Source organism: Xiphophorus maculatus, chromosome 5 (assembly GCF_002775205.1).
Source record: "Xiphophorus maculatus strain JP 163 A chromosome 5, X_maculatus-5.0-male, whole genome shotgun sequence".
Lineage (NCBI taxonomy): Eukaryota > Metazoa > Chordata > Actinopteri > Cyprinodontiformes > Poeciliidae > Xiphophorus > Xiphophorus maculatus.
In genome coordinates this window covers 4,579,494-4,596,211 of record NC_036447.1, presented here as the reverse complement: position 1 = coordinate 4,596,211, position 16,718 = coordinate 4,579,494, and the positions used below count along the sequence as shown (strand labels likewise).

Genomic DNA, 16,718 nt, shown 5'->3' with positions numbered 1-16,718 from the left:
CCTGATTCTACAGCGGGTTTCAATGAAATAAGACTCACCAGATTTCTACTGCCTCAGGGAAGAGGGATTATTTACTTATCTTCAATTTGCTCATATTTAGTTTATAAAAAGCTTGCTGAGGTAAAACCTTGTAATGTTGGCAAACATTTCCTAAATCTTTTCCTTTTATCTAAATGCTAAATAAGTGATTCATAATAGAGGGCCAGCCAGGGGTGAAAATAATGATCTTTGATTAAAAAAATAAATAAATAAAAGCTCCACTTTGACTATTGTTCTTCTGAGGCAACAAATGGGCATGGTAAACAGGTACAATAAGCTGATACAATTACACCCCTTAAGCAACTTGCATGAAAATTGCCCAAGAAAAGGCAAAAAAAGTCAAATTTGTTAGCAAGCAGTGAGCAGACATGGAAGAGATGGAGTGACAGCAGGGAAGGGGGAGTGAAGAGAGTGGGAGTGAGGGAGATGGAGAGAAAAAGCATGTGGAGTGAGAACGAGGAGACAGACATGAAGAGATGAGAGAGAACTGAGAGAGAGGAGGCGGAGATTGGGTGAACTATGACCACTCACTTGGCCAGATGCTTCATGAGAAGCCCGAGGACTTGTCGGTTCCTCTCCGGTAGTTTGTGGACCAAGTGGTGGATGGCTTGGATGCGAGACTCGGGACTGCCGCCCTCTATTCAAAACGCAGGAAGAAAAAAAACAGCCACGCACTCATTTTAAACTACAAGGATTTTTAAAGTGGCAAAGAGCCAGAGCTGCTCAGATCAAATATTACACTTCAAACAGGCGATTCAATGCTGAATACTCAGTTTATCTGAGCTGTACACAAACAGATTTTGAGCTGAAGTTGAAGAAGATAAATCAGAGAGAAGAAAATGCAAGTTTTATCACTTCAAAAAAAAAGTATGTTTATTTTTATTCATCTAGATACTTAAAATTGAAGCAGACTTTTCAGAACACCGTATTAGGAATGATCACCCTTAGTGTGAAAGATTACAGATTACAAGAAGATGCCTTCCTGTTCAAGCAAAGAGGTGCAATGAGTTGAACCTGAACCTTCTCTGAATTTGGCAGGAGAGTCCAAATCGCTGGCAGGAGGGAGACGGCTCTACACTGCTGTCGCTATCGTGTTAAAAAAAGGTTGCATAAAAACCTCCAAGATCATGTCTTAAACATTTCCTCACATGTGAGCATCTGAACACCCACGCTGCAGCGCACACAGACACACTAAATATCATTACTATGGGAACGACAAGGATTTAAACATGTGGGGAAAAAAAAGCTTCTTATGGATGCTGTCATCCATCAAAAAAAAAGAAAAATAAATAAATAATTCATTGCTAATCCATTTTTCCTCCCATCGTTATGAGGGCATTGCGAGTGCCTGATAAAAACATCAACCTGATCCAATTACAGCACTTGTTGTAATAAGACTCAAGTTTGGCTCGATTTGAAGGCAATTCATGCAAAATTATGCTGTGTGGGTGGGAGAAAAACTACAGTTTTCACAGCTGAAGGTTACTGGACAACTACGATCTAAAACCTCCATTAGCTTATCATCTTTATTTATAAAAGTTTTAAAAGGTATGCAGATTTTGTTAACAAAAGTTATAGAAAAATATGAATAATTTTAATTTTCAGGACAATTAGATTGATAAAGTAAACTTCTGAAGTCAAATATGACAATATAAAATATCTAAAAAATAGAATAAAATCAAATAAATTCATATGCATACCTTATTTGCATATTAATTTACATGTTAATTAGAACATGTAGCTTTCCTATGAATCACTGAACCAATATTTGGATAAAATCTATTAACTTTTCGTTTTAAAGCACCCTTTATACTAATCATAAATCAAAGTGCTGTATGAAATTAAAAACAACAACCTTGCAAAATTAAAAACTAGCATGTTGTGTTAATTATACATTTGATATGTGGAATAAAGTTAAGTGCTGGGTTGGAAAGAACCCAGTTTCTAAAGGGATTTTTAATTTCTCTCAGCCTCATGTCCAATGATTTAACCTTGAGCTGTGTTCTGGGTGAACTGCAGACAGTTTTCTACCATCAAGGTGTTTATATCCAAAACAAAATAAAAAAAAAAACTGTATTTATTGCCCAGGGATCATTAGGAAATACAAAGATATTTGTGTGTAGCAGTGGAAGCTCATTAAATGCCTCCTGATGAACAAGTGGCAGCATGTGCAAATTAAAATAGGGGGCCTAAAATAGAGCCTTGGGGGACACCAAAGTAAGTCTGATGAATTTGTGAGGAGCACGGTTATATAACTAACTAATTTCTGAGAACTGTTTCACATCTGTGTTGTAGTGAATCAACTTCTAGCCTCTGTAATCAGATATGCCAGCCTTGGATGACTGGACTACACAAATCCTCTGCGATTCTGGGTTTGGCTACAGAAACAGCAGGTTTTATAATCACCCAATGATCCCTTGTATATTTCATATTAAATGTGTAAAATTATCTGTCCTGATCTTGTCACTTTGAGAGATAGTGCATAATCTGCTGTTCTGTTGAGACATAGTTTTCATCTGGGTGAAGAAATTGGTATGCTGAAACTTACTTGCTGGGTTGATGAACTCCTTATAAAGTTCATAGGTCATCAATGGCTCGGGTAGGCTCCTTCAACAAGACAGTGAGAGGGTAAGGAGGGATGGGAGGGGTGGAGAAGGAAAGAAGAAGTGAGCAGAGGGGACAGAAATAGCCGGCACATTGTTTTATAGTGGCTGCACACAGCAGTGATTAATGTGACTAAGCCACGGGATGGAATTACAAGGTACACGGGTTGATATAACCAAGTTCATCTGAAGGTACATTCACAGCGCAGCTGGATTACAGCCAAAAATATTTAGCTAAAGAGAAAACTGAGGCATCAGACCTGCTTTACTCCAGCAGGTGCAACAATACAGGTTTAATTAGAGCTTTAAAAAAAATATGTATTTAAAACACTTTGGAATTTGTTTGAATTCTTAGCATATTCTCAATATCAACAAAACTTAGTCATACTCTGCAAATACACCAGTGGAAAACAGCAGTATCATTGCACTGCTGCATAAGGGAGAAAGATGGAATTTCCATTATTATTATGAATATTAATATTATTAGTAGTAGAAGTAGTATTATAGCTTAAACGTTAATTAAACTTTCAGATTAATTAGCCAGCTTTAGTATTATTTATAAAATAATATAATAATAAATATAATAAAACATTATTATTAACTAATTGTTAACTATTGGTAGGTTAGAACAGCCCTAAAAATGACTATTTGATAATACAATGCAATTTAATTTAACTTAGAAGAAAATATGACTTAATAAAATGGTAACATATGACTGTAGGAAAGAATACTTGGGTTGGAATCATCAGCAACCAAAAGTCTAGAACTGACTGGAAAACTGAGGTTCATTTCACTTCTTGTAAAAGCAATTTGCAGCTTCAGAAAGTGGTTTATTCGGGGAGGGCGGTCAAAAATTCGCTATAATTGAACAAACCTGTACACACATGCCTGCATGGCCAACCTGGCTACATAAACTGAGGCTACAATATAAATTAGAAAAGAAAAAATGCCTGATTAACAGAAGAAGACATTTACACACCTCACCTGGATGTTCAGAGTGAAAACTCATTTATTATTTTTAATTTTCCTCGACCAACAAGGCCTCTGATTTGCTTCTCTTACATCGTTCAAGAACAAATAAAACTGCCTTAGATTGTTGAAGTACATTTTGAATCTTTGTGAATTGTAAACCATTTATGCTGAGTATAAACCTAGACGAAGTGTGTAATTTGTGGGATGGACAATGTGACAATAACTTATCTAATGACGTGTTAAAAAAAGAGATTGATAACGTCAGAAACTGGATTTTCTTGTATTCTTAGAAGTCTATAAACAATATCGGTAAAATTACAAGATTGTAAACTGATAGTGCTTTTAAAATACCTTTAAAATCACAATGCAGGGGTAAGCATGAGCAAAAAAATAAAAGCAGAGTGGCATAATTTTCATTTACAGTATTTATGTAGCTTTTTAAAACATGAAGCCTTCATGCACTGCTATCTAAACCTCATCTTGCTTTGACGCTACTGTAACTGCTACCTTAAAGAAAGGAGCGGCAAGTTACAAAGGTCTTTCTTTTCATGTGATACAGTGCATAAAGTGCCAACTAAATTTCACTTGAAAGAATTTATTAGGCCTTGTTCAGTTCACCCTGAAGTCCAAATAAAGCTTAAACAACTTACATGTGCAGTAAAAACAACTCTTTGCCTGTAAACCAGATGTGATCTTTAAAACGGAGGAAAATGTGCCCATACTGAGCCACTTTTCTGCTGTCTACTGAGCTAATTGCTGTCTCTTAAAATTTTAAATTTGTTCTACTAGCCTTATATGATGACTCTAAGGCAAAAAGCAACAAACAGGTTCCAACATATCAGAATACTGTACATTTTATGCCTTTTATGAAATTTCAAGAAATTCTCACAAAATGGACTTTGTTTCTTTACATTTGGACCTCCTTAAAATGTTTTATTTAATTTCTGTGGCAAGATAAAAAGGAGGGGAAAGGAGATTTTAAGCGAGTTGATTTATTCTCGTAATGGGGGATAATTGTTCCAGCTTCACCGTTTCTGAAGGATGGGAAAATTGCAGGCAAAAGTAAAACTGATGAACTTTTAGGCTGAGGAAGAAATTCAAGTAGAGCGACGTGATGTAAGGAATAAGGTTATAATTAAGGCTTTAGATGAGCGCAAACATCACAGTAGCACAGAGAGACATAATGAGGACAAGACTCTTAACTCAGGCTAATCCCTGTAAAACCTAAAAGGTAACAGGAATGAAAAATCCCACTTACCATCAAGCATAACATCACCTGGTATACTTTCAAATTCAGAATACGTTAAAAAGCATAAATTGGGTCGTTTAGACATATATGAGCCTGTATTTGTATATCATATGACTGAATCTTACCTCAGATAGAGCTTTAGTGCACTTGTTATCGTCTTGACATCCCAGTCTTCACTGGCTGATAGGTCCATTTCGTTACTCTTCTCATCTAAACAAAACATTAAGCAAATCTTTACTTTTATTTATCTGAAAAGTACAAAAAAGTATTCTGCAACGTGAGTTACTGTGGCCTATTTTGTGGCCGGCCCAGAACGTTCAAATAAGTAAAATAAATATGAACATGTTGTTAGTCATTTGAGGATAAAAGCATTGTTGGTAGCTCTGGGGACCAGCTGTATTCCCAGTGGATGCAGAAAGAAGTTGCAGTTTTGTAGAGAGTGGCTAGTTCTATACTCATTATAAGTTTAATTAATCCCTTACTACTTCGCTGGCTCCACAGGGACTTAAGAGGTGTGTGGTGCTGAAGTTTCACTGAGCTGTAGTCATACGTAAGGAAAGCTCTCACAAATTAGAGGAGATGTGGAAGAGCAATGAGTCAGTGAAGTGTTTTGAGTAGAAAACATGCATAGAGGCCTGAGTCACACTGACAGGTGGAAGTTGGCCTGATAGTAGTGTGTTTTTTTCTCCTTATTTCATCTATGCACTGCAGGCAGGCAGGCAGGCAGGATTGTGGGTTTCTCTGGCTGCACTCTCTACAAAAATGACCTGTCTAATGTCAACTTCTGGAAATAAATATTTGAAGCCGAGTGTGTCTCTGTGTTGAGGATTGATGGGGTCTGCACAGACTCTTCTGGCACTAATAGACCTGCCTGTTACACTCAGGCCAGGTATTCAAAAAAAAAAAAAACCCAAAAAACAGATGGAGCAGCAATGCCAGGTACAGTACAGAAGCAAACCATGGCATTCATCTTGGTTATTATTTCACATTAAGTAACAAGTACCATGTGATGACTTCAGCATAATGAGAACAATTAAAGGGAACAACCACTGTAGAGATGAAGCCCCTTAACACCATAAGAAGAAGATATTTAATGAACAAAAATAACATTTTTGAATACAATTTTCAAATAAATGGTCCAACTTTAGATAGAAAGGATGGCCAGTATTTGGACCACAGCCACCTACATAAAGTTGAAAACTTTGAATAATTCTAAAAACGCTTATAACTGACTATTTTATTCTCTTTAATTCTCTTCCAATTACATCCAATGCATCACTCTTGGACTGATTAAACCTGAACTGGGTAGCAAATCTAACAGCAGCAACTCGATGTATTTAGGCATGTAGAACTGGTAAAGATGAGCTGCTGACATTCAAAACAGACTTCAGATTGGGAAAGAAATTAAACTGTAGTAACTTTGAACATTGCGTGGGGTTTTTGGTGTCATACAGGAACAGGAATCTGCTGATCTACTCGGGTTTTCACACAGCCAAGAGAACACATCCTGTAAGCAGCAGTTATGCGAACTAAAATGGCTTGTTGGTGTCATGAGCCTGATGGGCAGACTGGTTTGAAGTGATAGAAAAGATGCAGCAGCTCAAATAATCTCTTGTTTCAACCAAGGCAGCAAAAGACCACGCCCGCTCTTCTACAAACAGGAAATGAAGGCTACAATTCCTACAGGCTAATCAAAATCGGACAATAACAGATTGGGAAGACGTTGCTGGGTCTGTTGAGTCTTGATTTCAGCTACACCATTCAGATGGTAGGGTCAGACTTTGGCATAAACAACATGAAAGAATGGATCCCTCCCACCTTGCATCAGCAGTTCAGGGTGCTGGTGGTGTGATGGTGCGGGACAAATTTTCCTGGCACTAAACATGGCTTCGACACCACACTCTACTCTGGTGCACCAATCTTCTATTTCACTAGAAGAAAGTCAAGTTCACAAAGCTCAAATTACCTCAAACTGGTTTATTAAACATTAAAATGAGATCACTGCAATCCAGTGATCTCCAGTCACCATATCTGAAAAAAGAGCATCTTTGGTTCTGCTGGATTGAGAAAGTCACATCACAAATGTACAGCCAATATATCCGCAGCAACTGCAGCATTCTAGGTATAATGGTGGAGTAATGGTAAAGAGATTATTATCTGGCAAATCTCTGGCTGTTTTTGTATTAATGGAGCTTTGTTTGAATGCTACAGCATACCTTTGTCTTGTTGCTAACCATGTTCCTTTACGACAGGAGTGAGTAGGATTTTATGTATTTATTACCAAAAATAAGAAACAAGAACAGAAACAATTAAAACAAATAGGCCTGCCTATTTTAAATGTTCTTTTTTCAAAAAGAGCAGGTAGAAGATAAAACATATTATGAATTTCTGCTGCTCTCCTACATCTTAAAATATTCCCACATTAGATTAAACTTAAACCACACATTCCTGTCATACAATGCTCAACTATTTCAAACATTAACTAAAACAATAACCTTTCAAGACACCCATCCTATACAACATTTTTACCAGTCTACTGTACTATTTGGTTGTTCTCACACATTGGTTTTAAAATTTCCTTCTCTTAAATTATAACCCCTCTCTCTGTCACAAAACATTTTTTAATATTGTGTGGAAGCTCATGTTTTTTTTTTTGTATAGGTGTATAGGTTTAGATTTTACAAGGTCAGAGAATTTCAGTACATTCCTTTTTAAAAAAATAAAGGACGTTCATGTTTTCAATGTAGCATTGTGATTGCTTTATTATTTTTAAAAAGTAGTAAAGCAACTATTTTACTAGTATTACATGTAATACATGTAATACATGTAATACACCATCTCACAAAGTTCAAATTACACTGCACAAATCTGCAGAAACTGATTCTAAAATGTCAATTTCAAATGAGTTTTCAGATATTTCCAACATCTCAAATCTGTGCTGTAATGAATTAGATAAATTTTGAAGACAAGATGTACCTCATAAAATGTCCAATGAGCTTATTCTATTATTATAATGAAACCTAGACTTTTTTCTAACAACACTACTACTATGTATCTTGTTCTTGTTCTATGTATCATTTATCATTTCTTTAGCTGGATGTATCTATACACCCCATCTTTTTTGTAATTTAAGAATCAAATTTCCATTTTATTTTTCAGTTCATTGTAGAAAACCTGTATTTCAGCTACTTTTACAGAAAAATGCTGTAAAATATTGCTGTTTACCAGTCTGTCTAAACCAGAGATTCAGATTCAAGCTCACTTTAACAGTTTTCTTCCTGCTATATTACAGCCTGTTATTCAATAGGGGCTGCTTTCTTTGTTTGCACTGTAATAGGACGGGAGAAGATTTTTTCATAAATCAGCGTGTCCTTGCTGACTGGACTGTGGCCATATCTATGACTAAGAGATGAAATGAAGTATGGTGGAAGAATCTCAAGTCTTTCTTCAGGGTCTAAAGCTTGTTTCACCCACTCAATGGGAGTTGCTTCATGTATACAAAGTTTATTTACGCATCTCTTGAGAAGACGGGCAAACACCATGTATTTTTCTTTCCCTCACAATAATCTGTGCTGCAGTGGAACGCCAAGACTAAGGCTCAAAACTTCCACCATAATCAGGCTGTAAAACTTCTCAAAGTTTTGCAGCAAAGTGTTAATGGTGTCTACAGCATGAATCAGCAGGTTGGCAGACTAGAAGGTTTGAGAGAGGAAGCTGAGACAGTCTGGCTGCTGCCTGAGTTCGTTGTCATTCTGAACACAGAGCTGAAAGTGAGCTGGTGTCTGCTGGAGACAGCAGGAAACCACAGAGCCGACAGAGAGCAATAGAAAGGACAGAGGATAAGGTAAGGAGTTGGTTGAAAGGGAATACAGACAAGCGAGAGACATAAGGGTGATTGAGAAAGGCAACTGACAGAATGAGCCTGCCACGAGAACGGGAGAAGCTGGCTTAGTGGTGTGTTGATGCAGCAAAACCCAAAAAAGCTCAAGAATACCAATTGGACGGACCGTGTCTGGGTGTTTGGAAAGGTGATGGGGGGTGGTAACATGTCTTAGCAAGGCAAAGAATCACTCTGACATTTGTTGCAATTTAGAGAAGTGGTACAAATAAGTTAAGATAGTTGCCATATTTTTTTGCAATCACCTCAAATAGACAGATCAATTATATTGGCAGGTTAACTCCTTGAAAATAAACAAAGATGTCATTAAAAGCCTTTTAAAAATACATCTGTTGACTACAGTGATGAAAAATGCTTGATGTTACTCACCAATCATTAATGAGAGTAGTTTCTGGACCTTGGAGCTTACACCCCCAACTCTGTACAGACCTTGGTCATTAATACCTATTGAGTAACAAGGATAAAAACAATAAAAAGATGCAGAAACATGCTTAAAAAACTAATCTTTTGTCATCCTTGATGATACTATTAGGAGATTTAAACAAGCTCACTGAAACAAAATCTGAATCAGAAAAAACTATCTCAAACAGATGAATTACATAATTTGTACATCCACAAGGCAAGCTGCCTGCAGCACCTGCTCACTTCATGTTCTCTAATAGTTGGAGAAGGTCTGCCCCCTTGTGTACAAACAGACACACTACATAGACAACTAATTATCAAAGAGAGACAATCCACAGACAACTAATTATGAATCACAAAAGTGTTTTTATTCAGGAAATAAGTATGGTACATAAAACGATTCAAATACATACAATAAATACATAAAAAAGAACATTGACTTACAATTATTTAAGAAAAACCAATTCATCAATAAAATGTGGAAATAATTAATGGAAACTTTAATGCAGGACATGTTTGATTAATGTAATGGTCCATCAAAGTAAGTTGGTGGGTTTAAAATGTTAAAGACAGGGTGACCAATCACATGCTGGGGTCTATTTGACTTTTCAGATTATCTAATTCTGGAACTTTGGGACTAATTAATTACTAACATTTACATGAACATTTATAATATTTATCTAAATGCATTTATTAAGCTGTTAGTTGAATTGTTTTCTGATAAATCATTTGCTGGATAATGGTACTGTTGCCCTTGATTACTAATGCAGATTTCCATGGATAAATTTATCCAACTGAAAGCCTTTAAACCACTGGTGTCAAACTCCAGTCTTCGAAGGCCGACATGCTGCAACTTTTAGATGCGTCTGTTAATACCTGAATCTCATAATTAGGTAATAAGCAGGACTTGGACATGAAAAGAGTGCACGACACAAGTCCTTTAGGACAGGAATTTGACACCCTTGTCCTAAAGTAATGATTATAAATATTTTGTACTCACCTCTCGTTTCTATTGCAGTGATGGAGTTCTTCAAAAAACCTAAACCCACGTCATCCAACTGGGCATCGACTACAAGTTAGGGAAAAGAAAAGTTCAAGAATATTTATTTAGTATACTGTTAAAGCCTTCAGACCTTGTGCTGCTAGAAACTTACTTCCTCTTTCCTTAGAGAGAGCTCTTCCAAGATAGCAACCAATCTGAAAAAGAAAAACACTTTCTTTAATAGAAAAAAAATAACTGATGCTTCTTTAGTAATTCCCATCAAAAAGTGGACATATGATATATATAAATTCACACACTTAACACAGATTGATACATATTAAGTGGTCGGCTTTGTTAATCTTGACGACTATAGCTTAAAGCTAGTAAAAATTAAAATTCAGTTTCTTGAGGTGGTTGATTTGAATTTTGTGCTTTGATTTTGTTTGTCTTAAGGTATTTCATCATGGGTTTTTTTGTAAGGTTTGTAAAAGTTTGATTTGTTGTGTGGACCCCAAGAACAATAGTCTCTTTTATGGTAGACTAATGGAGATCCTTAAATAAATAAACAGATCAACAAATTTAAAGTTATTTTAAAATCCTTTTTAAATAATAGGATCCTTTTAAAAGTTGAATGTCCATCCAAATGGACATCAAGAGTTGTGACATATTTTAGGCAATACTTAATTATTTATGCAAAGAAAAAAGTATCTGGAAGCCTTTTATAGTTTATTTGTGATTTTACATTTATTTATTTCATTTTTTGTAATGTTGTTTATGAGTATAAACTCTGACTTTCTTGAACTACTTGCAAAAAATTTTTTTTCCCTTTATTTAAATGCTGTAGGGGCGTAGAAATGAGCTAGATGGAAAAAAAAAAAAAAAACTATGTTTTTAAATAAAAATGCATCACAAGTCTGTCTAGTAAGTTAACCACAAAAGTCTGTTCTGTCAGAATAAAACGTGGCATGTGTGTGATGTATATGATAACACCATGAGGTTGACTCACAGGTTCCTTCCCTCCCATGGCGTGCATCCAAAGCTTGTGGTCATCCTCTGACAGCGCCTGCACAGTGAGCACCGTCCCAGGCCTGTGAGAGAGGCATGCCACGTTAGCATCAGAAATAGTCTTTGAGTTACAGTACAGCAAGACACTCAGCTATTTAAGTGTCAGGATGAAACATTCAGGGTGCTTAGCATTATGCATGCCAAAAATAAACACTTGCTGCCAAGGACACATTCCCCTTGAATTTACTGTAACTACAAACATAAGCCTTCTCAGACTCTCCAACTGGTTTATGACATCCATAATCATGTAAGGCCAGATGGATATCAAATTATTCGTGACAGTCAGAATTGATGCGCACACTCAAATTTCCATTCTAAATAAGGGGCATTGCTCATCGTATGAAAGGAGGCTGGGCACAATTAAGTTGTTTGACTGAATGGGTGTCTGTTACTGCAGGTGAGAAGTCCTGCTATTACATGTTCTGCAATCCAAGATTAATTGCTCTCCCTCTCTTACTATCAACTTTTTACTTTTCTTTAACTTAAGTGCTCCTACATCAGTTCTTCTCTTTCTTTTTTGTGAATATGCTCTGACTTAATAAAGTCAAGTTCTGCTGGATTTTTCTTCCTGTTAAAGGGGAGTCTATCCTCTCCACTGTCACCACATGCATGCTCGATATGCATGCATGCAGGATTTCTGCATAGTCAACAACACAATGCAAGCAATTATCTACAGTTGCTACATGCTTGTCCAGAAGGAGGGAATGCTACAAGTAAATAGATGTGTCTCCATTAGAAAAAGTTCACAAAACTGCAATTTTCTGCGTATGCTGAAAAAACACAATTTTGCAATTGCTGTGTTTTCCAAGTCATTAAACAAGAACAGCAATTAAAATCATACATGAATACATTTACTCACACGGCAAGTCATTAAAGATGTTCCCATTGCATTTTTGTGAAACACACCAGTTTCGATACAGCTGAAAAATCACCTCATCCTAGTGCAAAAACATACTTTTTATTGAAAACATGATTTTTTTTTAAGTTAGCGTGTTTCCATTAATTCCAATCTGCTCAGTTTCATAGATAATAAAAACACAGTTACAGATTCGATGCAATCTGCTTGGTTTCCTGAGATAGAAAACTTTTTTTTCTAAAGTGCCTTGAGACGACTCATGCCATTATAAAAATAAACTGAATTGAAATCTTACCTGTCTGTTATGTCCAGCTCAAGGCAGAATCTCCTGTCCAACATGTCTGTTGTTTTGCGAACGCAGGATTTGAGTGTGACGGACTCTGTCTCACCCTAAAATGAGTTTGTTACTTACACTCTGAAAGGTTTTTATTTAAAAAAAAATACCTACAATGCTAAAGCAATAGCTTGTATTTATAAAAAGTGTGGCATAAATAAGTAACGGCACTGCATACTGTGACTACTCACAATCTTTCCACCTGATCTGTGGTCAAAAGTCACCATGTGCAGAATCTTCTGCTCTTTGACAAAAGTGCAGTAGCGTTTGACCCAGCTTGAACCAAAGGGGGGTGGTCCTGAACAAATTATACAACACAGACAAATTTAATGTGAAAGGTGTCTTTCATAATATTTTTTGTTGGGTTTCACAAGTTACAACAGAATTTTGTGAGATAAATTTTGACCTGTGTTGGGGTTGATTGTTATAAAATAGCTCAGGTAGTAAGTCCTTTTCACAACAGTTATCACAAAGACCAACCTAAAAATAAATCTACATGGAATACATTGCATGGACACGGCATCTACATGGTGAAGCATATTGATATCAGTATCATGCTGCGGGAAAGCTTCTTTTCAGCAGGACAAAATGATGCTATTCACAAATGAATTCAATCAACTCTGTCTGAGAATGAGCAATTTTGCTAAAAAATAAAGCTGGCTAAACAAAGCACTGACTCTGGGGGCTGACTACAAATGCACACCAAACTTTTTCCACTTCACAGTTGATTATTGAGTGTAAAGTTAATTAAAATAAACTGACTTTTGTGGTTGTGATGTGAAAAAATATCTAAAAGTAAATCTGATTGAACAGAAATACTTTTGTAAGTCACTTTATTTTCAAATATGTTTTTTCTAAGTTTCTGCTTATTCATATGACCTTACGTTTTTCCTGCACATAAAGGTATCCTTCAAAACTGATGGGGCTGGTCTGTCTGTATTCTTGTGGTGTGTCTTTGATCCGCTTCATCAGCTCGTGCACCTCTGACCGTGTGCCCTCGAATCGACTCCTTGTCTGGGTGGGAGAGGAAGCAAATACACACTCCAGGAAGTGAGTGTAGGATGACCTTCCTAATAGAAGGCCAATGCATTTCAAAGCAAACATGTTTTTTTCTGAAAACACTGTGAACTTGATCAAATTTGCCACAAAACACAAAAACAAGCAATTAGACCTTCAACCAAAAACAAGAAAGGAAGGACGTTTATGATATACATGTTCTTTTCTTTGTTAAGATTCATAAAAAGCAGAAACAATAGCAAATAAAATAATTTATTCATCCAGGATAGTTTTTTTTCTTACATTCTGAATATTGATCTGCAGATCTGTCTTATAATGGTCAAAGTCCTTGGCAAGTTCATATCCTTGGTGATAAAAGGTGAATACAGTCTGAAAGAATGCCAGCATCTACAAAATATGAAACAAATATGAGTTAATAAAGTTTCCCACTATATTGTAACAAATTTAACAAATATAACAATTTTACTGTAGGGAACTAACCAATTAGAAAAATAAACTAAACATTTACAGTGTCACATCTTACTTTATATAAATTTATGAGATCGGATGTATCCATCACAGGTCAGGAAGATTTTTCAGTGACTGTGCATTTGTGTGTCAGTTTCTTCTAAAAGTGGTTTCTTAAAAAACTGCAGCGGGGGCGTGCCGTGGTGGCGTAGGGGTTAGCCCGACCCGTATTTGGAGGCCTTGAGTCCTCGACGCGGCCGTCGCGGGTTCGACTCCCGGACCCGACGACATTTGCCACATGTCTTCCCCCCTCTACTTCCCCGTTTCCTGTCAGCCTACTGTCATATAGGGACACTAGAGCCCACAAAAGACCCCCTGAAGGGGTAAAAAAAAACCCCCAAAAAACACAGCGGTAGAACACTTTTTAAAATTAGGATCCTATATTTGAGTAATAATTTACGTGGGGTGGCTTTGTTACGTACATATGTTTGTGATGTATTGTGAGATGGATTTTGTTTTATGACATGTTGACTTTCTATCCATAATTGACATGTTTCTAAGTCTCAACTTGGGGACAAACTTTAAAATGTTAATATTCTTTACAAGATTTAAAAGACTTAAGTTCAACCTAACTAATCATTTTTATTATGACTGATCAGTTATAAGTGATAAAGCATTAATTTGTTGCTTGTCTAACCCAACTGTCTAAATATGGCTAAAAAACTTAAACTAGATTGATGTTGGATCGGTTTCTGTGTTGCCCTGAGACAGACTGGTGACCTGTCCAGGGTGACCCCGCCTCTCGCCTGGAACGTTAGCTGGAGATAGGCACCAGCACCCCTCCTGACCCCTCTAAGGGACAAGGGTGTACAGAAAATGGATGGATGGATGATGTTGGATCGATGTTTTGATGGATCACATCTGCTAAACAGTTTCAGTTTCTAGTTCTCCAAGTTAGGAATCACTGCTATGCTAATCAAAACTGCATGAGTTTGGTTAGCCACTCACAGGTTCCACACATTCAAACTTCTTCCTCTCCTGGATCTCCTGCAGCTTACACACATATTCAAGTGATTCCTCCTGAAAGTGCTGCCTCATGATTTCCACCTGGCTGTCTGCCTGGAGAGGTGGAGAACACACACCATGATAATTACAGACATGTGGAGGAAAGGAAGAAACACACGCTTGCTGCTTGGAGAACTGTACGACTTCTTTTGCCCTTAAAGTATGGGATTGAATTATTCCTTAACACATCTGCAGTGGGTAAACATACTGCTGTCAGTAAACTTCACATAAAAATAACTTCAGATAGCAGGCCTGCCTCAGCACACTGCCTCAGACTCCTAATTTGCAAAGCAAAATCAGAGATGCACACACACAGGCACCTAACAGGAAAGACAGAAGGACGTCTAAGGAAGCTCAAATTAAGGAGTGCTTTCCCAAGGACGGGACAAGCTCCAGTAGTTGGTGTCAAAGTGAACTTTAAAGTTTCAAAAAAATGCCAGAAAAATTAAATGAACGGGAAACTGGAAATCTGGAAAACACCTTAAAATGTAGCCGTTGTGTATAGTCGCAACATCTTATTAATATTTCCTTAACTATGTTTTTGTATCCATTTGTTTTTTTCCCTGAACAACATTTTTATACCATTAAAAATGTTGCAAAGTACAAAGAGATGGGTAAAATTATGATATATTTACAATTTTGATCCTGGACAACCAATGTAATAACTGTAATTGTGTGTGTTTTTGCAGGAACACAAGCAAGAGTAAGATTAAGAGCAAGTTAGGGGTCTGTTAGTGGATCTATGAGTAACCATGAGTAAAAATTACACAGACCTCAGATTTAATTCACCATTTCCTGACTGGGAACTGGAAACCCTGACTCTTGTCAATGAAAAGGATTTTAATATAAACAACAGTGCACTACAATGAGAAACTGGGCAGAAATAGGCTTACTGACAACTACTGTGCTACAGCAAGAAATAAAATATGCTGATAGTTAAATATAATTTGCAAAATATCAATTAGTACATTAAAAATACATAAATATTTGAAACCCCCTCTAAAAACGATCTGCTATTAAACAACTGCCTACTAATAGTTCAAACATAAAATATACCTTAATATGCATTGATACACATAGAATACTGTCTTAATACTACAACCAAAGCTAACCTCTACAGTCTTCTTGTACACAGTCAATCAGTGCCCGGGAAAATCAACACTGCTAGTAGATTGGCTGCTTTGCAAACACCAGCCAGTAGCATGTCAGGAAGAATGGGGCCCAGGTAGTTGAGCTTTCCAAGCTGCATTTTCTTTAGAATATTTTGGAGTTACGTTCAACAGATAAATCCACAATTGCTGAACCACGACTTATCCACTATTAGTTCCTGTAAAACACACGAGCTGAACGTTCACATGGTGGAGTCAATGACAACATAACTGTTCTGTAATTTGATTATCTTGAATGTCGTGAATGAAGTATTGGTGCAGTTAGGTCTGTTTATAATGTGTGACGGAAGCTACTGGATCAGAACAGAACAGGCTGCCGAAGTTATGTTCACAAGTTCAAGCCTCCGTTCTGGCTGGCCAATACAAACAACATGGCATTAACGACGGACAAAAACAAGATGTCAGAAGGGTTACATAAAACGCTGCTGGTTTCCAAGCAGTTCATAATAATCAACTAAAGGTTGTATAGCAACGACTGCTCCAGAAACTGCAGAAAGCAGCAATAGCCCCAAGTCCAACATGTCAGTGAAAACCAAACACAGTCAACAAGCAAGTGTAACAACAACAACAACAACAAAACCTAACTGTAAACTTACAAAAGATTGTTCTTTTTTTTTGTT

The 16,718-nt window shown here is 36.7% G+C and overlaps 1 protein-coding gene across 1 annotated transcript in view; it reads right to left on the bottom strand.

Annotated features, from left to right (window-relative positions):
* The window catches only part of arhgap10 (Rho GTPase activating protein 10), a 56,375-nt gene that overhangs the window by 21,528 nt on the left and 18,129 nt on the right, over positions 1 to 16,718 (bottom strand). The window contains exons 6-17 of the mRNA XM_023333792.1: positions 14,873 to 14,983; positions 13,700 to 13,804; positions 13,285 to 13,414; positions 12,592 to 12,698; positions 12,362 to 12,456; positions 11,152 to 11,233; positions 10,318 to 10,360; positions 10,164 to 10,232; positions 9,131 to 9,205; positions 4,989 to 5,073; positions 2,588 to 2,646; positions 571 to 676 (exon numbers count right to left, since the gene is read on the bottom strand). Of these exons, the coding sequence (XP_023189560.1) occupies positions 571 to 676; positions 2,588 to 2,646; positions 4,989 to 5,073; positions 9,131 to 9,205; positions 10,164 to 10,232; positions 10,318 to 10,360; positions 11,152 to 11,233; positions 12,362 to 12,456; positions 12,592 to 12,698; positions 13,285 to 13,414; positions 13,700 to 13,804; positions 14,873 to 14,983 (1,067 nt within the window). The remainder of the gene's footprint in view (positions 1 to 570; positions 677 to 2,587; positions 2,647 to 4,988; positions 5,074 to 9,130; positions 9,206 to 10,163; positions 10,233 to 10,317; positions 10,361 to 11,151; positions 11,234 to 12,361; positions 12,457 to 12,591; positions 12,699 to 13,284; positions 13,415 to 13,699; positions 13,805 to 14,872; positions 14,984 to 16,718) is intronic.